The sequence below is a fragment of the Prionailurus bengalensis genome, chromosome D2 (assembly GCF_016509475.1).
Source record: "Prionailurus bengalensis isolate Pbe53 chromosome D2, Fcat_Pben_1.1_paternal_pri, whole genome shotgun sequence".
Taxonomy (NCBI): Eukaryota; Metazoa; Chordata; class Mammalia; order Carnivora; family Felidae; genus Prionailurus; species Prionailurus bengalensis.
The window spans coordinates 41,274,868-41,297,326 of record NC_057351.1 but is presented as its reverse complement, the minus strand read 5'-3'; the positions used below and the strand labels follow the sequence as shown (position 1 = coordinate 41,297,326).

Here is a 22,459-nt window from a genome sequence, read left to right as displayed (position 1 = left end):
AAATCTTTCTTATGACTGTAACCACTAACTGCATCCTGACGATTCACAAATCTGTAAGTCCAGCCTTGACTTCTTCCCAGAACTCTAGCTTCTAGCCTCCAGATGTGATAGACATCTCAGACGTACCTTGCTAGAGCAGCATGCTTATTCTCTATTCTCCTCACCTTCCAGTTAACCCTGCTCAAGTTGTTAGGGCTCCCTCAATATGAACAGTATCTGTCTGATGGTTCAAGCTCAACTGGATGTTATTTATGATTTTCCCCCTTGTCCTCACATCCTTTCCATTGTCTAGTCCTGTTGACTTTATTTCCAAAAAACACACCTCCCTCTACATCTGTTAAAAATACCTTAGTTCAAGGCACCAAACCTCCTTTCCTTCTAATAGAACTCCACAATTCTGTCAATGCCCTCCTACATTCATTACACAGAAGTCAAAGAGATTTTTTTTAACTGTGAATGAGATACATCACTCTTTTACTTACACATCTCCAATGGCTTCACATCACAATTAGAATGAAATATAAATGATTCACCCTGATACAGGAGTACTGATGCATAGGGGCACTTGTACCCCAATGTTTATAGCAGCACTCTCAACAATAGCCAAATTATGGAAAGATCCTAAATGTCCATCAACTGATGAATGGATAAAGAAATTGTGCTTTATAAACACAATGGAGTACTACGTGGCAATGAGAAAGAATAAAATATGGCCCTTTGTAGCAACGTGGATGGAACTGGAGAGTGTGATGCTAAGTGAAATAAGCCATACAGAGAAAGACAGATACCATATGTTTTCACCCTTATGTGGATCCTGAGAAACTTAACAGAACCCCATGGGGGAGGGGAAGGAAAAAAAAAAGAGGTTAGAGTGGGAGAGAGCCAAAGCATAAGAGACCCTTAAAAACTGAGAACAAACTGAGGGTTGATGGGGGGTGGGAGGGAGGCGAGGGTGGGTGATGGGTATTGAGGAGGGCACCTTTTGGGATGAGCACTGGGTGTTGTATGGAAACCAATTTGACAAAAAATTTCATATATTGAAAAAAAAATGATTCACCCTGGCTGACAAAGCCGCACATGGTCTGGTCTCTGCCTCCTTAGTGTTGTTCTCCTCATTCTAAAGCAGGAGTTCTCAACCTTAGCACTACTGACAGTTTAGGTCAGATAATTCTTTGCAGTGTGGTGCTGTCTTGTGCATTGTAGGATGCCTCTAGGCATTAGATGCCAAGAGCAACTTCCTCTCAAGCAGTGACAATCAAAACTATCTCCAGACATTGCCAAATGTCTCCTGGGGACCAAAATTCTTCCCGGTTGAGAAGCACTCATCTTAAATGATCATCAGTCCAGTTGCCCAGACTGTCCTGCATGCGTCTTGCCTGGTTATCATTACTCATAGCATCCATTTTTACTCCCAAAGATGTCTTGATTTGAATGGCTATTATATGGTCACCTTAATCTTCATCTAACATGTTTTATCATTTTATTTTGGCCTTTTGGTGTATGTGTGAGTTTTGTTTTGTTTTGAACATATCAGGTTTCTCCCAAGCTTAGGATCTTTGCTTGACTGTTTTCTCTCCATGGAAAGTCCCTCGCCCAATGGATTTTTGTCTCCTGTTATTCAAATTTTAGTTTAATTTTTCTTTTCTAGTCAAATTCAGAATAAAACAGCAATCGAATCATTCTCTGTTCAATTACCACATCACTGTCTAAATTTGTTTATTTATTTCTCTATTTATTTTGAATCTATGTGCCTCCCACCCTACACTTAGACAAATGCTTTGTCTCTCTGCTTAGAACAGTGCTTGGTCTATTGCAGGTACTGAATGAGTGAATGAGTGAATGGATGAATGAATGAAACTATTCTTGACAGCCCTTCCCCAACAAGGTTCAATTTCCATGTTATATATCAGTATTGCACTCTGGATGTTTACCTCCTAGCACTTTTCACATGTATTAATAAATAACTCATTACTATAATTATTAATTCTTATAAGTGCCATGAGGGCAGGCTCTATATCTTTATTTCTCAACTCTGAAATGGAGAATTTGTATTCCCTTATAAAATGCACTGCTTATACATTTTACTTGGACAATCAAATAAGTCAGTTAATCACAGTGCATATGTACATAGTACATAGGTAGAAACACTTGAAAAACACATGATCCTACTGGAAAGTTCTATTTGGATATTTCAAGATAAGTGCGTATTTATTCTTGGGAAAATTTTAAATTATTTTGTAAAATTCCAGTCATGTATGTGGTTGCTTTCTTTTCATCTCCTTCATGGTTTCATAAACATTGTAGGTCTTGGCTTCATCAGTAATTACCAATGATGGAAAAAAAATGTATGCTTACTTAATTCCTTAAGTTGCATTCCCCTTGCAAATATAATGTAGCTGTTTTTACATTCTCTGATATTGAAATCTCATATGATTACATGAGAAGTATAGAAGAAGCTCAATGTTGAATCTGTGAGGAAATCACTAACAGACTAGCATGTGTCATAGAAAGGTCTGCCTTCCTCAATGGCTTCTACTGAATGGCAGGAGGGTCTCAGAGCCAGTGTGATACAATTAGCATCACTTGCTTCTTAGTGACCCACTTTCCATTCATAATTGGTTATCTTCCTCTCAGGATTACTAAAATCACACTATTTTAATGATAAAAGCCATGGGCAGACACTTGTAACTGTAGGTTCAGAAACATGAAAAATAATAACATATAAAAGGGAAAAGAGGCAAAGGTCAAAAGAAGGATGGAGTTGGGGGTGGGGGTTGGAGAAGAATCTGGTATTTCAGGACAACAGGAAAATCAGGGTAGGATGAGATTCACCTGCCATTTGAAGATGTTGATATATACTTATTCATGATTAAGACAAAACAGAATTAAGAAGTATGCTTAGTATGGCTACATTTTCGGTCAGAGAGGTTTTGTAGAAGAGGCTGAACAGACATTGGAGAGCAGCTGTTGAGGTACAGAGTGATAGATAAGAGAGCATATATTTACAAATGAGTTCTAGGGTCCCAGGCTGATTGGAGTATATCCCAGATCCTGAGGGAACTTTGTTCTCAAATCTAATCCACCATCTGCTTTCTTAGAGGATTCACTGGGAAGACTGAAAACAATACACTTTTAGAGAAGATAAGTCTGTAGAGTACATCCTTAAACTGTAAATCAATAAATGTGCTAAATACAACAACAAAGCACTAAAACGCATTTATGAAATACTGGTGTATACTAACAAGTGCAAGATGACATCAGTGAGGGGCAACCTGGGTATACAAAAAACAAGTTAAGTCAAGTTCTCATTTCCTTCTTTGACTGCAATTCTAAATGGAAGATTGGAAAAATGTGAAATAGATGGGACACCTAGACACAACTTTAGATCCTTAAGGGCAACAAGAAAATAAATTATGTATCAGATTTTGTTCTGTGGCATAAGACCTGTGTTTTTTTGTATATGGAGCCATTAAGGGTGGAATGTTTTCTCTATCTTAATTATTCCTCTTTCCTAATCTTTCCTACTCTTTTCCTAATATTTCCTTTGGCTGGAAGAATTCTCTCTCTGCAGAAGCCAAGGATGTCAGATTCCTTCTTTCCCTTTTCCCAAATACAGCCAGGAGCTTAAACCTCGCCTAAAATTATGACTCAGCATCTCACCTGCAAAATGGCAGCAATAATACCAATCTTGGAGGCTTTAACAGCAGAGAGACTGGAATTAAATTAAATTAAGTGTGAAAAATAAGAGATATTAAGCTGTTTGAGAAGAATATACAAACTACTATGAGATTATGGAAGGGAGAAGAGAACTCCCTCAAGGGCAGATGGTAATCACTATAAAGGCAGTATAATAACATTTTCAAGTTTAGAATAAGATAAGATGGGTATATCTGGCTACAGGGTCTGCTTCTGGGCACGCTGCACACCAGGACACATGAAAGACAGAGTGGCATCCATATCTTCCCTTGGTTGATAATGCCTCTCTGTCTGTTTTAAATCGTGCTTGTTAGCAATGAAATAGGAAAAATCAAATTACCTGAGATATTTGTGAGATATATCTTTCTACCCTTGACTACTGTCCTAGGGAAAGTTCTTTTCCAAATAATGAGTTTTCACTTGGGATATCATTCAGTTCTTCTTTGTCAGCACAAAGATGTCAGTGTCAACATTCTTTGTTTTGCTGAACCAAACTGGATTTTGAGCAGTTCAGTTCCAAGTTTATTGATAACATAGTAGTCTAGGGTTATACAATTGTCAGTGTGTTTTTGCTCATGCTCATTATATACTGTGATAAGTATCACTAATTTCTGGTACTATGATAATGTAGACCAATAATGAATCACCCCCAATAATATAGGGTTTTATGTTAAAGTAATATATATTTGCTTTAGAAGATAAAAATCCTAAAAAGTGAAAAGATGAAGTGATGTTATGAAGCAAATAATGTTACATAGGACCATGGAATTGATCTCTGGATCGCAAGGTAGTAGCCAGTTAACTAGGGTTAAGGTTAGTCCTTTGGTAATGTTGACAGCCCTGGCTATGAAAAAGACAAGAGAGGTACCTGATGTCACTCCCAGAACCAATGCAATCTTTCTCTCCTCTCTTCTTTTTCTCCCTTCCTCCTTTATTTTAGTTTTTACTTTTGTAGCCTGGCTTCTTCTGCTTCATTAACTCATGTTCAATCATGGCTACCTTTCAGTTGACAATTAGCCCCTAAGTCTATATTACTAATAAATTGGAGGGAAACTGAATGAGGACTTGATCTCCTTCTAGGAATTTTAATACGTGTACTAAAGACTCAATAATTAAGAGCATTACACTGATCAACAGACAAATAGATCAATAGAAGAGAATAAGAAGATCAGAAATAGAACAAAATACATATTTGATATTTTGTTATTATTTTATATTCTATTAATTTATAAGTATACAATATTTAACATATAAATATAATTTAAATTATTGATACATGTGCTTTTAATAATTAATACTATTAATGAAATTATTTGGGAATCTCTGTAATCATCTAGGAAAAAAGAAACCTGAAGGTTTTTCAAGATTTGAGCATAACATAATGAAACTTTCGAATTTAAATGGGATAATTATAGAATGAAGTTGGAGCAAAGAAGACCTTTTAAAAGTATTACACAAAATCCAGTAGCCACAACATAAAATAATCTATTCATTCTAATATAAGAAAGAAAGATGGAAGGAAGGAAGGAAGGAAGGAAGGAAGGAAGGAAGGAAGGAGGAAAGGAGGGAATGAGGGAAGAAAGGAAGAAGAGAAAGTTTTCTGCTTGGCATGAACTATGATAACCAAAGACAAAATGCAAAGGTCAAAAGAAAAAGAGTATTTGAACCTAATGTCACTATCAAAGGCCTAAATTCCTTTATATATAAACAATTCCTACAAATCATTTAAGAAATGACCAATAACCAAAAGAAAATTGAGCAAGGTATATATTAAGAGAGTTCACAGGAAAAGAAATACAGTAGCTCTTAAACATATGAAAAGATGCTCTGTCATCATCAGAAAAGAAATTCAATTAAAAACTGCATGAGAAAGTCAATTAAAAACTACTCTTCTAAGATTGAATAAAGATAAAATAGTTTGAGAAAACATTGTCAAAGAGACTTGGGAGAAATAGAGGGTTTGGGGAAGGTTTAAGAGTTTAAATTGGTACCACTCTAGGGATGACAATAAGTAAAATCCCTAAATCCACAAAGGGGCACATATTTGACTCAGATATTCCACTTCTAGAAATTAATCCTACATACTGCTGAAAATAGCATATTGTAAACAGCAAATAACCTAAATGCAAATCCACAGATGAGTTGTTAATTTTGTATTATATACAATCAGAGTAAAAGAAATATGCTATGCAATCATAAAAAGAATGAGAATGTTCTATATATATCAAAATAAAATGACCTTGAAGATCTATTTCTATTCAGAAAAGCAAGGTGTGGAACAGCATGTGTTATGAGCTGTTATTTACATAAAAAGGAAAAGGGATTTTTTTGTTCATTTTGCTTTTATAAATACATTATTTCTTTATATATTAACATATAACAAATATATTATTTATTGTCATTTATAACTTTATAAACATTTATAAGAAGCTAACAGCAATGATTGTGAGAGAAACTGGATGAATGGGGTGTGGGGGTGGAAGCTTTATTGCAATCCCTTTTCTATTGCTTAGTATTGAACCATTTGAGTGTATCACTATCCCAAAATTAAATTAAACTTAAAAAACTATTATAAAATAAAATATTGTGACTATAGTAATTATCCATAACACTTAGCAAAATCATAGGTATTTCATTGACAACCAAATCAGTTTTGAAGTGGATGGACTAAAAACACATTTAAAAATGAGAACTGGTAAAACACGTTGCCTTGGACAAGTTCTCTTTCACTCATTTAATCAAAATCTACCTGAATGCCTGATATGATGGAAGCATGGTAGGCACTTGGGATATAGCAGTAACCAAACCCAACACAACCCCTGCTCTCCTGTAGAATCTCCATTTTATATTTCAACAATCTGCCGATTAAGTTCCATAATGAAACACCAAAAATGCACACACATATAAACAATAACAGAAGTTATTGTTTAGGACAGGAGGGGGTGGGGAAGAGGGACAATGGGTGATGGGCACTGAGGAGGGCACTTGTTGGGATGAGCACTGGGTGTTGTATGTAAGCCAATTTGACAATAAATTATATTTTAAAAATGAAAAAAAAACCAATAACAGAAGTATAAGCAACAGTCGAAGGACTTTATTTGGACCTATGGTGAAATATATTTAAGAAGTAATGGCATTTAAAAAATATGTTTGATATTAGAGCATGCTAGATCTTTTTCAGTTTATCTCTTCTTGTAACCTGTAATAAATCTCCATAGTTTTCTTCATCTAGGTCTAACCTTCTTAAAGTCTTATTTGTATTGTTCAAAAATAAATGGGAATAATAGTAGTAGCTATTTTATCTTTTACTTGTCAGAGTTAAATGGCAGAACATATAGAACACATGTGATTATACCTGCCAAAGTTTCTTACATGAACTATAATAGGCCGTCAACAAATGTTACTTGTATCTGAATCTTCTTACATTATAGAAATACTTGCTTGAATTTTAAATTCCACCTTGTTCACTCTTAGTTGAGGGGAAGCATTTACAGATTATCCACAAAACACTCCCATTAGGTCTGGAAAATGTTCCTGGGCCACTGATGTGGGTTATGCCCAATATTGGGAAATTTCCTACAGGTAAAATCACTTGAGTATTTCTGTGAAGATAAGAAATTATGAAAAAACTGGAAATTTGATAATATCCTCATAATTTAAAACACAGTGGGAATCAACTGTTTATCTGCCAGGTCAATTTTACATTAATTCTCCCACAGAACTCCCCTAGAGGGTATGAAATATTCAAGATTCCAAAGAAAACGGAGACAATGAAGATATCAACCAATATAATTAAACAGAACATATTCATAGGAAGAGACTGAAAAGTTAGGAAAGCCAAAAATTCAGAAGATCCAATGTTTATTCTCAAAAATGTATTCTTATATAATATGAATCATAAAAAACTCATTTTAACTGCTCACAATTTTAGCAAGTGTGTTGTGAACTAGATTATTTATGTACTTTGCATTATATTGCTTAACACAATCATTGTACCCCAAACTGTCATAATTATGCACCTATCTCCTCAACTATTTTAAATTGAATTTTTAATCATACTGCTAGCCATGATACTTAATCAAGCTGCTCATTTCAAGAAATGATGGAGAATGCCTTGCTGTTAGAGCCTAATGAAAAATCAATCAATCAATCAATGGATAGACTAGATAAATAAAAAGACTCTTCTTGCAACAACTATTCCAAAAACAACATTGTCTGTATTACTTTACCCTTCAAATGTCCATTGCTTGGTTTAAAATTAAGAGCACAAACATTTTAATACCCCCCATAGAAAGCATCTGTAAGTTAAAGTGAACGTAAATTCCTAGAAACTGAGTAATTCTGGTGGGTTAATTAAATTCTCTGAATCAGTTTCTTTATAGAATGACCATGATTTAGTGTGGGTAATAAATGGGAAAGTGTAGATAGAGACCTATCAAAATTCTCTGCACATAGGAAGTCCTCATTCCATGAAACTTCTCTGTTGGTGTTTGAAATATGGCCCTACTATTAAGAGAAAACCTGTAGGGGCACCTGGGTGGCTCAGTCGGTTAAGCATCTGACTTCAGCTCAGGTCATGATCTCAGGGTTTGTGAGTTCGAACCCTGCGTCGGGCTCTGTGCTGACAGCTCAGAGCCTGGAGCCTGCTTCAGATTCTGTGTCTCCCTCTCTCTCTGACCCTCCCCCGTTCATGCTCTGTCTCTCTCTGCCTCAAAAATAAATGAAACATTAAAAAATTAAAAAAAAGAAAGAAAGAAAGAAAGGAAACCTGTAACCTTCTGTCTGTGATTATTGCCAACAATGTGGTCAATTTTTATACTTCTCTGTGCTCACTTTTGTAGTCCACATTATGAGAGGCTATTCACCATTTGTGTGTCCAGTTTTTAAAAACTACATAAAAACGGAAAGAGTGATGGTACTACCAAATTAGAAATAAGATGGTAATAGCTCAAATCATTCCATTTCATGTCAGTCACAAGAGTGAAATTGTGCTATCATCCTCTTTTTAAAAGTTCTCTCAAGGAAAGGAGGATGGTGGGTGTGTGCTTGGTACCACACTACTTTGGTCATCTTCCATCATCAGCATCATATAGAACACCACCAAAAAAATAAATAATTTCGCTACTTATTCCCAAAACCTAACAGCGCCTGAGCGCAAAATGTAAATAAATAGATGCATTCAGGGAAGTCTTATTAACATAGGTGAAAGGTATTATAGTTTCCTCTGTGTTTTGTGGAAAGTAGTAATAACTAGGGATACGTGTACTGTTATTAGATGTGATTGAAATACATCCAAAATGGGGAGTATGAAAAGGAAGCACCAAATGTCATGTGCAAGGTAATCTCAGATGCTCCATACACCCTCGGGTGAGGGTCAGTTTAGTCTTGTGGTCATTGTTTCTTTGCTGTCACTCTACACGTATTCTTTGGCCAAAGTTTCCATCATTTTTCTTTCAATTCTTCTCTATACTCACTCAAAAGTGTATCACTTGGAGACTTCCAGATAAAAAGGCCATTGGAACACTCAAAAAGATTATTCCCTCATAGATTTTCAGTGAAAATGACAAATACATTATGGTTACTGGAAGAAAGCTACATTAATGTCTAAATGTGTGTGAAGGGGAGCCCTCCTCATGCATAAGTAACAAGTCAACTATGACGAATATACAAATAAACTGCAAATATTGTGTATGTAAAATTAGACTGCATTGGAGACTGAATGAATTCGGGCTTCCAACAGCCTATCTGAGTGGTAAGAACCCTTTTAAAATCTCTCAAATTGGGGAGAGGGGAGGAAAGGCAGTGCAAAGTGGAGAGGGGAGGAAAGGCAGTGGATAAATTGGACTGTGTTCTTCATCCTTCATCTTGGCCCAAAGCACTGTATGGGGACCTAGACATGACCTGTCAGAAGACACCTCACATTCCAATACAGCACAGCAGTGTGAAAAGTCACATAGAAAAAGAGTGATGCTCCAAAGAAGGAGAAGTGATGTGAGGATTCATAATAATTAAACTGTATGGGAAAGACTTTCTGTCAGCTTTTGAATCTGCTTCTTCATTTTTTATTTTTAGACCACGCTTCTTCATTTTTTATTTTTAGACCGCGTAACCTATGGAGTTCACATTGTAGCACTACCACTTACTAAGTGTGTATCTTCGGGCAAAGAATTTTACTATTTTTGATTTCATTGTTTTCATCATTGACATAGGGGTTACTTTTGTATCTACTCCACAGAGCCGTAAGAGGATTGTAAAGTGCTGAGAATGGTGCCTGGCACCATTTGTATTTGTAAGAATTAAAAAATTTGTCCGATATGTCATTTGCAAATATCTTTTCCCATTCCGTTGGTTGCCTTTTGGTTTTGTTGATTATTTCCTTTGCAGTGCAGAAGTTTTTATCTTCATGAGGTCCCAATAGTTCATTTTCACTTTAATTCCCTTGCCTTTGGGGATGTGCCAAGTAAGAAATTGCTGCGGCTGAGGTCAGAAAGGTTTTTTCCTGCTTTCTCCTCTAGGGTTTTGATGGTTTCCTATCTCACATTCAGGTCCTTTATCCATTTTGAGTTTATTTTTGTGAATGGTGTGAGAAAGTGGTCTAGTTTCAATCTTCTGCATGTTGCCGTCCAGTACTCCCAGCACCATTTGTTAAAGAGACTGTCTTTTTTCCATGGGATGTTCTTTCCTGCTTTGTCAAAGATGAGTTGGCCATACGTTTGTGGGTCTAATTTTGGGGTTTCTATTCTATTCCATTGGTCTCCGTGTTTGTTTTTGTGCCAATACCATGCTGTCTTGATGGTTACAGCTTTGTAGTAGAGGCTAAAGTCTGGGATTGTGATGTCTCCCACTTTGGTCTTCTTCTTCAAAATTACTTTGGCTATTCGGGGTATTTTGTGGTTCCATACAAATTTTAGGATTGCTTGTTCTAGCTTCGAGAAGAATTCTGGTGCAATTTTGATTGAGATTGCATTGAATGTGTAGATAGCTTTGGGTAGTATTGACATTTTAGCAATATTTATTCTTCCAAAATCTAAAAAGAACTCACCAAACTCCACACCCAAAAAATAAATAATCCAGTGAAGAAATGGGCAGAAAACATGAAGAGACACTTCTCTAAAGAAGACATCCAGATGGCCAACAGGCACATGAAAAGATGCTCAACATCGCTCCTCATCAGGGAAATACAAATCAAAACCACACTCAGATACCACCTCACGCCAGTCAGAGTGGCCAAAATGAACAAATCAGGAGACTATAGATGCTGGCGAGGATGTGGAGAAACAGGAACCCTCTTGCACTGTTGGTGGGAATGCAAACTGGTGCAGCCGCTCTGGAAATCAGTGTGGAGATTCCTCAAAAAATTAAAAATAGATCTACCCTATGACCCAGCAATAGCACTGCTAGGAATTTACCCAAGGGATACAGGAGTACTGATGCATAGGGGCACTTGTACCCCAATGCTTATAGCAGCACTCTCAGCAATAGCCAAATTGTGGAAAGAGCCTAAATGTCCATCAACTGATGAATGGATAAAGAAATTATGGTTTATATACACAATGGAATACTACTTGGCAATAAGAAAGAATGAAATATGACCTTTTGTAGCAATGTGGATGGAACTGGAGAGTGTTATGTTAAGTGAAATAAGTCATACAGAGAAAGACAGATACCATATGTTTTCACCCTTATGTGGATCCTGAGAAACTTAACAGAAGACCGTGGGGGAGGGGAAGGAAAGAAAAAAAGATTAGAGAGGGAGGGAGGCAAACCATAAGAGACTCTTAAAAACTGAGAACAAACTGAGGGTTGATGGGGGGTGGGAGGAAGGGGAAAGTGGGTGATGGGGATTGAGGAAGGCACCTGTTGGGTGAGCACTGGGTGTTGTATGGAAACCAAGTTGACAATAAATTTCATATTAAATAATAAATAAATAAATAAATAATGAAAATAAATAAATAAATAATAAAAATAAAATGTGTGGGGCGCCTGGGTGACTCTGTCAGTTGAGTGTCCGACTTTGGCTCAGGTCATGATCTCGCAGCTCGTGAGTTTGAGCCCCGTGTTGGGCTCTGTGCTGGCAGCTCAGAGCCTGTAGCCTGTTTCAGATTCTGTATCTCCCTCTCTCTCTGCCCCTCCCCTGCTTATGCTCTGTGTCTCTCTGTCTCAAAAATAAATAAATGTTAAAACAAAAAAATTAAAAAAATAAAATAAAATATGAGAAACCTCCCAGAAAGCAAAGGGCTATTTTCAGCTGAGATTGTCAGACTGACTGTGTACAGACAGTCCTTTGGAATAAAGTAAATGTCCATGAATCCACATGGATGAATGAATGGATGAATCCAATCAAACAAATAAACAAATAAATGGAGATACACACACACACACACACACACACACACAAAAGAATTAAAAAATTTGTAAGAATTAAAAAAAAGTTTGTTGTTATTTTTATCCTTTAAATAATTACTGAGTTAATAAACATGTATTATAGAAAACTGGGAGAATACAGAAAAATACTGGTAAGAAAAATTATGTATAATCCTACCACATTTTGCAGTGCATTGCCTTCTAGATTTTTTTTTGAAGTTCATGTATTAAATGTAAACATATATTTTACAAATATGGGAGACCATAAAGTACTGTTTCACATTTTTTGGTCTTTGTAATTATTCATAGAACTCATCCTTCACTCTCTCATGAATATAAATTGCAGATTATGACTATATGCAACCAAACATACATACATGGTCATACTAAATTATATAGACAATCAAATTTTAATAGTTAAATTAATAAAATATTTATCTCATTTCATGTGAAAGAAGCCCAAGTATTAAAACATATGAACTACTTTTTAAAAAAGCTGATAGATTTGATCACATAAAAGGCAAAACTTCTGTGTGTGTCAAAAAACACAAGTAACAGATCAAAGAGCAATCTAGAAAAATTATAACATGTGATAGTGCACAGCTTGTTATCCTCAAAATAGCAAACTTTTTAAAGAAGACAAAAAAGTTATCAGACTTGAAAGTGATCAAGGAAAATAATTTAAAAATCCACAAAAGTAGAAATGAAACTGATCAACTGATCAATATACAAATGAAAAAGTATTCAATTGTGTTGGTAATCTAAGAAATTCTTTTTAAAACACTAGTGAGCTATAATTTTCCCTATAAAATTATCAACTAAAAAATTCTATTCATTTCTGGTGAGGGGAAAAAGTAAAATCAACTTTCTCATACTGTGTTCATGGAAATATAAATTAATATAACTTTTCAGGAGAAAAAAGTTTTCAAAGTATATAAAAAGCCCAGAATTGTATTCTTAAAAAATAATCTGTACCACAAGGTAGAGACTTATGCATAATGCTTATCAATCACTGTAATCACAAAAAATTGGAAATACACTAAATGACCCAGCATAGAAGATTGGTAAATAATTTATATGATATGTGTATAATGTTAGACTCTTTAAATTAATAGTTTAGAAAAATATAGGATTATATAATGCTGTGGGGGAAAAGGTCATAATATATTAAGTGATGACAAAAAGCAGATTACGAAGTATGTATAGAATGATTCCAACTTTGTAAGAAGAATTAATATATTATGTAGCAAAATGTTAGAATTTAATTCCTCATACCTCACATTTGATGTAAGGTGTCAAAAAAAGGGATAATAGATAATGAAGTGTGAGACTAATCACTAAATGTAGAATTTATAAAGGAAATAATCGAACTATCTAGAGCCATTCCATAACACTTGATCTTTCTCGCTGACTCTGAAAACATTAAAGGAGCAGGGGAAGATGGGTAAGAAAACCATTTGGTTCTGAGAGTCTGATGACTCTCAAGAGCATGTTCGGACAACAGAAATGTTGGCAGGTCCTGTAGACTAGCTGTGGGCCACACACAAGAAAGACAGGATGCAGACTGTCTTAAGACCAGCCAGCCTGAGCAGGCATAAGGACAGTCCACTATTGTCCTAGGTGGAGTAGACCCTCAGCAAGCTAGGGCTAAGTTACAGAAAGCAGCAGTTAGCAAGCTGGGAAGAAAGAAGCAGAGCAGAGAAGCTGAGGGAGGTTTTAAAGCCCTCACTTGACCTGTGGCACTTTCTGACATTCTTCATGAAAAATCGGTAGATACATAAATTGTTTTATACCCAGCTACCTTTCCCAAGATTAGCATTTGAAAACATGGCCCAGATATCAGGAACTAAAGCCATGATAAATAAGACCTAGATCTGTAAGTTATTATCCTATCCTAAAAATGTTTTTAAGCAAACCATGTCACAGAAACTAGTCACTCGATTTAAAGGCAAACTTCGTGAGCTTCATGTTAATTTAAAAGTAAATCACCAACTATAGGTGGGGGAACTCTTTAGAAGCACTACTATTTAAAAAAATGATACTTACATCTCTTGATTTCAGACTAATTCTTGATTTCAGTTTTCAGTTAAAAATCAAAACCAAAACAAAACCACAGAGAATGGAGTTTCAGTAGGGCAAGTGAATAGCCCAGCATTGAAGAGATGGGGAGTACAGGAGCCAGAATTCTTCACCAGGTCTCCATCTGCATGCAAATGGGTGTTAGATGGACCAGACACTTTTCTAGATAAGGATCTGCAGCGTAGAGTTATTGGCTCAAAAGTTATTAGTGGTGTTAGAGCACATTGCTTTCCTTGCCACTCGTTGCTGAAACTGAGATCTAGGTCTGGGTATGGAGAATACTGTGAAACTGATTAATGTGTAAACTTCCTGTAGTTGACCATTCTTCTGGCTTTTTAAATTAATTGGAAAGATGAACATTTCCAATCAAGTCTGCATTGGCTGGGGAAGAATAAAATGTCAGAGGCTTCTAACCCTCTGTTAACTGGGATTTCGCTATAATTGAGCATGCCTTCAGAGAATGGGGAGGGAGGGATGAAGGACGAAGGGAGAGAAGAAAGGGGAGAAAGGAGGAAAAAAGAGGGAGGGAGTTGGAGGGAAGCCTTTTTCCTGAGAGCAGAGTCACTCTAGGATATCATGTGCAGCAAATTAAACGATCCTTCAGCAAGAATTTTGACAAGAAAATTTCATTAGGGATTTAAATCTCTATGGAAGCTCAAGTTGCTGCATTAAGATATGAAAATTGTGCAAATATTGTTCCTTAGAATAATGTTGGCTGCAGGTCATTGGGTTTCAGTCAATGAAATTTAGAGTGATAAATGTCATAGTGGAAATAACTGGAGGAAGGAGGAGGAGGAAGGGAAGAGCCCTGCAGTCGCGTGCGCAGGCCCCGGGGTCATTTGGATCAGAAGGTAGACTCCAGCATTAACTAGCTGCATGACCTTGAGCAAGTTTATTTAACATCTCTGAGGCCCAATTTCCTCATCTATAAAATGTGAGCAGTTGCCAGGTAAGGCTCTTTGGCACAGTGACCGGCACATGTGTGCTCTAAACACATATTAGTATGATTATAATGATGAATCAAGGAAGTGGGATAATGTTTATCTGGCACTGACTTCTTGTCAACCTTAGTGATAGGTCCCTGTAGGAATTATTATTGCCATTACTGGGGTGATAAGCCTGAGGCTCAGGGGCCAAGTAAATCTGTCAAGATCACAAAGGAGTAAGTGTTTCCACCAGAATCGTGCCCATGCTTATGTATGCATGTGTTTTTCTCCCTTTGGCATATGTTCAGAAAATATCTGTGCAATGAATCAATGACTGTATACATAAATGGAGGCATGCATGGATAAATGGTGTTATAATGTTTTTCCCATTTAAACTGTATATCAGGGACTCATCCATTGGGTTTCTCAGTGCTTTATTTTTTAGCTTTTATTTCAAGACTTTCTGGAGTTTTGATTCACATAATGATATGCCATATTATAGGAAACAGGAGAAAAGGGAAAAAAAATCATATACTTCCACAATCCAAATACTAAAATTCCCTTTCAGCATTTCAGTATATGGTTTTTTTTCTACCGTTGGACCAAGGGATATTCCTACTGTAATTTCATGTAAAAATTATTTTCTATCTTGTTGTTTCACCTAATAGGAATATTTCTTACAGGTATCCTTTTAATGACAATTTATTTATTTTAATTTTTTAAGTTTTATTTACCTTTTTTGAGAGGGAGAGAGAGAGAGAGGAAGTGCATGCATGAGCAGCAGAGGGGCAGAGAGATAGGGAGAGAGAGAGAATCCTAAGCAGGCTCTGCACTGTCAGGCACTAAGGCTCGAACTTAGGAACCATAAGATCATGACTGGAGCTGAAATCAGGAGTTGGCTGCTTAACCAATTGAGCCACCCAGATGCCCCCTAATGGTTATTATAGAGCATTATGGATATGCCATATGGTATTTTACTTAAACATAAGTTTTGCTGTTGGTTTTCAGAATGTGTCCATTTTTCACTATTAGAAATACTGCCACACTAAATATTTTATGCATATTAAGACTAGGTTTTCAGACTTAATGACTTTGATTATGAGATCAGTTTTCTTTGAGGAGCACAGTCCTTATGGTGGGCCTCATCCTCAGTTTTGCAGAGATGGACTGTGATACCTAAGTGGATGGCAAGGGTCTGATTAGACTGTCTAAAGAGAGTTTATTTTGCCTATTTTGTACCATATGCAAGTCCTACTACCATACCCTGCCCTCTATTCTATAGATAGATATTCCATGGCTATATAAGAAAAGTCAAAAAAAAAAAAAAAGGAAAGAAGGAAGGAAGGAAGGAAGGAACAGAGGGAGGAAAGGGGGGTAGGAAGGGAAGGAAAAGGGAGAAGCCTTAAAGGAAGAAAGAAAATAATGAAGAAATAGAATAAAGGAAAGGGGAGAACAGAAGGGAAGTAAAGAGAAGAGAAAGAAGGAAGAGGGGAAAACAGAAGGAAACCAGGTACATCAGACAAAATTAAAAAAAGATGAAAGAAAGAAATCAGCAAGCCCATTCTTCCATGGGCTTTCTAATATTCCAAATCCATGTTTCCAACCACATCCATACATTTGAGACATCACCTTAACAAGGGGCAAAATCACAAGATGAAATAAATATAATATACTCTAGTAACTGTCTCCTTTCAGGGTAATTCCTAGACACCAGAGCCTCACATCTCAGAGAACAGAGATAATCCATGGCTTGCTTGCTTGCTAAATTTTAGGAAACCTTCACTTTTCTTATGGAGAGCTAAATTTGGAAAGAAGCGAGGAGTTAAGATTGCATGGTAGCTTGTCTTGCCAAGATAAAACACAATTAAATGAAATTAAACAAAACTTTTCCTTGCTAAAAAAACTTTGCATTTACCTAAGGAAATGTAGGTGGAAATTTGGGGCAGGGGGAATGAAAATATGCATTTCGAAAAGATGTTGAAAGATGGCTAGACGTGTTCACTATACAGCGGCGTGAACACGCACAGGAAGGCAACCTGTCTGTTGTCGATACACAGTATTTTGTTGAAGTTTGTCTTAGGCATGTTTGTTATTCAGAAAACCATAACATTGCGTCTGTGATTTGGAAGTGCCTGTCATTATCCTCATGGAACTAAATTGCTGATTCAGTAAAAATCTCCTTTCCACACTGGCAATTTAACTGTAGTAGTCACTGAAAGAGCAGAAGATTATTTCCGAATAAACCAAAACATTCACATTTGACTAGAATGTTACCTTTTACAGAAACTAATGACTAGCAAATTGTCTCCTTTCCTGAATGAAAAAAAAATGTCAACAGTACAATAATCCATAATATGCAAATAGTGTTGCTCAAAATGGGGTTTTCACAGTTGGGACACATCTTACATAATTTTATATGCATAGTTTCTTTAGTAAGTACAGTAAACGTTAATAGGTTTAACGTTATCACAAATTCTCAAGCAAAGGGTAAGAACCAATATGATACTGTAGTTTCCATAACAGTCTTTTAGGTAATAATGAGCTAAAAAAAAAAAAAAAAAAGAGCTGTGTTATGTGTCTATTTCCTCGCTTTCGTAATGGGTGTTGGTGGGAGCCTGAAAGCTAAGGGAACAGGGGTTTGCTGGAGTTCCTAGTGTAGGTCAGTGGAGGAGCTGAATCTGGAAACCAGGTCCCGTGTTGGGAGAACACCAGACCTAGGCTTAAACCAAGTTAGTTCTGAACAAGCTTTGAATGTTAATGACTGTCACACAGCTTCCGCTCTGGGCAGCTTTCCAAGACACACGACTGAAATACAGCCTTCAGCTGAGTTAGCAACCGTTGCTCAGAGTAAGGGTTGCCTACATATTGCATTAGAGAGAGAAGAAAAATGCTTGACCTACTTGGATCCGATAAGATGGAATCAGTTTTCGGCAGAAATTGATCACAACGGACTCCCTGGTAGCCTTCTTTGCACCTGAGAAAAGGGGATAAATGACAAACATACGCATGTTGTTGTGGAAGATTTCAACAAGCAAAATAGCCATCAATTACACAAATGTGAGAACAGTACATTCATGCTTTTGGATTGTTTGATTCAGTCTTCTAACACTGACACAAGGATTTTAGAGTCTATTTACCTGCAAAAACCCCAGCACTGCTTTGCTTTTATAGTTTCAGATGGAATACCTCAGGAGCAAATTGAATAGCATTTTAAGATGGCCTTCAGAGCAAATTCACATTATTATATGAATAATAGTTATCTTCATATTATAATTCTGAATGCAGGCATATGCAGGTATTTTCTTTATGCAATACACTAGTCTCTAAAAGGCTGCAAATGCTCTTTTGGAAGTATCATATTTTAAGGGTCATTTTGCTAATAAAAAATCATTTTCTAATATAAATGATCAAATCTTATCAGTAGATTTTGGCTATTTGGCTAAAAATCAGTAGATTTTTGTTTATTTATCTTCCTTGTGTTTTATTAGTTAGTTCATTTGCTAATTTTACTTTTTTTTTTAACAGCTATTTCCTTTTTTTTTAATATAGCTATTCTTCAAGTTAGCATCATTAGCCACTTAGCCAGAAATAACAGCATTTATTTTAGATCTGGTAAGATCTGAAAGGCATCTACCTCAATGTGCATTTCCTCCAAACTTGTATTTTTCCCTCCTCATTTTTCTCTTTTATATTCACAAACATGGGCAAGGTGCCTGCCCTGTGCCAGGCATTGTACAAGGCAACTTTCCTGAGGCAGGTGCAATTTGGGGGCGAGGGATTTGTCTGAGAGCACCCGCAATGAGGTGTGTCACCTCATCCCTGCCAGTCCCCTGTGGAGTCTTCACACAGCTCGCTCAGTTGGGGTTGCTTGGCCACCTCAGACAGCAGTGGCTCATCAGCTGGCAGTTCAAGGAAGAAATGCGGCCGATACCCCAAACACCTGCCTCTGTAATCGGGGAGGTGGCATTTCAAGGTCTGCTTGAAGCTTAATCTGTCATGCTTGAGTTAAGCAGGGAAGAATCCATTGTTGCTTGTGGGATGAATCTGTCCTACTTACAGAGGAGGAAATTGTGCTGCTGGCATAAAAATCTGATTTCTAAAACAATCCTCGGGTTGTTAGAAATCTATGAAATCGACAAAAGAATTCAAAGAGACCATTCAGTCAGAGACTAGAGCAGTGAATTTTTTCTTTAGAATATGCTTTGTTTTCTGGGTGTAATAAACTATTAGATAAGGTCTATTGCAGCCGGAGCAGCAACTGAAAGGCACCAAGGTAATTTTACTACCTTTCATTGTGAGCCAAATTGGAAGTCAGGTAATCAGGCAGGCTCTCTTCAGCACCTTTTTAAGCCTGGCACTCTGGAGTGTATTTGGCAATTTTCCTCCTAGACTAAGAACAAAGATTCCTGATATAGGGATACCCCAGATACCCAACGGGCTATTGAAAGAATTTGTTTAAGCAGCCACATATTTTCATAACTTTTTAAAATCCATTTATTGCACTTGAAATAGAGCAGACAAATCACTCGTTCTGTAATGGTAAAAAGTCAGAAAATACTTAGGACCGAAGCACATTTGTGATGAAAAAGTAAATTCCTCTTCTCTGAAAGCCACCCTAATGTTGTTAGTGTGTCTTCATTCAGAATTATTGGAACCATAGTGCTTTAATTTTCATTCCTCATAAACAATGAGTTACAAGCTAGGTGTGTGCCACAGTGCGTATTCACTTTTTTAGAGGTTTTATTTCCAACATGTGTGGGAGATTTTGAGCACGCTTGACTTTTTTTACTCTTTGCATTCAATTTAATATGAAATGGTATCCTAGGGAGACAGTTGCTTTTAAGGGAAAGTGATTTTTTGTTTTGTTTTGTTTTGTTTTGTTTTGTTTTGTTTTGCTTTTTAACGGGTTCATTACTTACAGTGCATTATTCCATTTGTGTGCAGAAAGGAAACTATGGAAAGACGTTTGACATTTCTGTAGGCTTAAACTGATTTTCCATGAGTGTGAGCCCATTCTGAAGTGCTCAGGCTTCATGGGGTACCAGGAAAATAGCACTGTAAGGTCCTTCATGCTGCCTTCATACCTGCGTGCTGTAGATAGCCAAAGTGTGATGAGGCTGGAGCAGCCCAAGCCAGGCTATGAAACCCACCAGAGGCTGTAAGACTGCATACACATCCGGTCCTGCTCCTTTGTTAAGGAGGCAGTGTCTCTGCTAATTGGTGCTGGGTTTTAAGAATGACAAATTAAAACTTCCATTTAAATATCACACATAGGTCACCTTGATAAGTTCAGACCCATCCAAGTATAAAGACCAAATGGGCCAGCAGGTAATGCCAATGAAGTGGATTGAATTTAGGACAATATTAAAGATATAAAGCAAAGAAAAAAAAAGTCAAGATGCACATCTATTACATAGATTGAATTTGGCGGGATTTCTGACAGTGAAACAAGCAGTTCTTTGAAGAAATATCACTGTGTGTTTATTTTGGCTTTGGTTAGTTTGGGGAGGATTTTGAAAGTGTTATTGTTCATTTTTTAAGATGTTTGCTTTTGAAAGGATATAGGTATAAGCAAAACAGAAATTCATATAATAAACAGGTCTTTGTTCATCTAAGATAGCATGACAGAATTTATAAAATTTTAAAAGTACATGTGTAATCTTGAACGGTAAATGTGTTTAGAAAAGCCCAAATATTTTCTTAATGAGGTTAATATTCTATTTTTTTTTCCTACTCTGCATTGCTTTCAAAGCTCCATTCAATTCACCCAGTCCCTTTTCTATGAACTTCTTTATCCCTCAGAAACATTGTGTCACAGTGACCATAATACAAATCCCAATATTCCCTGGTGGTTTTACAGGTAAGTTTTGATTCTACAACTGAATGGCATAGGAGCAGGGGACAGGCTCAGGCAGGAAATACAGCCAAGGTCAACAAATAGTTGCGTAAATAGAAGAATTATCAACAGTGAAACAACCACAAGACATGCTCAGTCTGCAAGAGCTAAGAAATTTTACCTTGAAAAAAAATTAGTCATAAATTCTGGGTTTATCTACTCTGTGGTGAAGGAGCTGATGCTTCTGAAACCAGTTAAGTTCTTGATCATGCTGTCTGCTTTATTTCCAAATTTAAAAGGAAGTAGGGAAGGGCATAGTTGAGGAGACAATGTCCAAAGTAAGGTAGGGCAGGGGAGAGATTGAAGGGAGACTGTGTTTAGGGGTAACTGTGGATAAAAGAGCAATGAAGAGGGGGGAAGAGCTTGGAGAATGAGCCTAGTATCTCTGCTGGTGAGCCTCAGAGACAAATCACAAATCAGGGTCTTGCCTGTCTACAGGGAAAGGGCCTACTGTATAGTTTCAAATGCAGGCATCTCTTTTTCTCCATTTAACATTCTTCCAACTTGGTCCTTGCCCCCCATCCCACTTGTTCAGCTGTACTGAAAATAACAAGCTATCCCTTCCATTCATGTTTCCTCTTCTATATTATCCCGGAGAAAGAGCCCAGTTTTAGTGAAAAGTTTCAGAAAGCTATCTTTGGGCAAAAGAGAAGAGAATAATACCAGCAAAGATGAGAGAATACAACATGCATGACTGTCAGCTGGATTTCAATACTTGCTTTGTCTGGTGCGGTAAAGAAGTGATCAACACATCACCTGGCCTAGATGTGAAGGACTCAAAAAAAGAGACTTTTTAAATGGTCAGATCATTTGCTGATGTCCCCACAGAAATCCGTATCCTTTGGCCAGCTAAAAGTGATTACCATAGCCATCAGCCCACACTGCTAACTTCAGACCATTCCCATCTCCTCTCTTACAATACTCCATGCCAGTTTATTTCCTTGAACCCATTTCTTGAATAACACCTAAATTAGAGCTAATCGTAGTAGTGACTCTGAGTGAAAATTAATGAACTCTCACTTGTGACTGATGGCCTCCCTACATTTCCAGATGATGATTGCATTTTCCTTCTTCCGTTTGTTAGAACAACAAAACAAAATAAAACAAAACAAATAACCTGAAAACTGTCCCTTGAGGGAACTGTACTAGCCTCTTAGTCCTTATCTATTGATTTCCTGGTTATTTACTCATTAATAGAAAGTGTCATCATTATTTCACTCCCTTCTTCTCTATTCCTACTCTGTCTTGATTGTCAGGGTGTTGGTTATGCACATGGATGGGCCAGCCAATACACAGTCTCTTAGAACATGTCTTCCTCTTATTTATCTTAATGATTCACAGTGTTGAGTTTATAGTCTTGCTTCTCTGCTTAGTATTTGCAGAGATGCTCTTTATGCAAATCATTTAATAGCCTAGCTGTTTCCTAGTTTCAACCTAAATAAAATGGAAGTGATACCAGGAAAGAGAAAAATGAACAAGCACACATAGTTGATACTCT

At 36.8% G+C, this 22,459-nt stretch overlaps 1 protein-coding gene across 7 annotated transcripts in view; it reads right to left on the bottom strand.

The window, feature by feature from the left end:
- Positions 1-22,459, bottom strand: part of NRG3 (neuregulin 3) — a 1,064,061-nt gene that overhangs the window by 227,195 nt on the left and 814,407 nt on the right. For all 7 annotated transcript variants that reach the window (XM_043596736.1, XM_043596738.1, XM_043596737.1 and 4 more), the window contains exon 3: positions 17,966-18,039. In XM_043596736.1, coding sequence (XP_043452671.1) covers positions 17,966-18,039 — 74 coding nt within the window. The remainder of the gene's footprint in view (positions 1-17,965; positions 18,040-22,459) is intronic.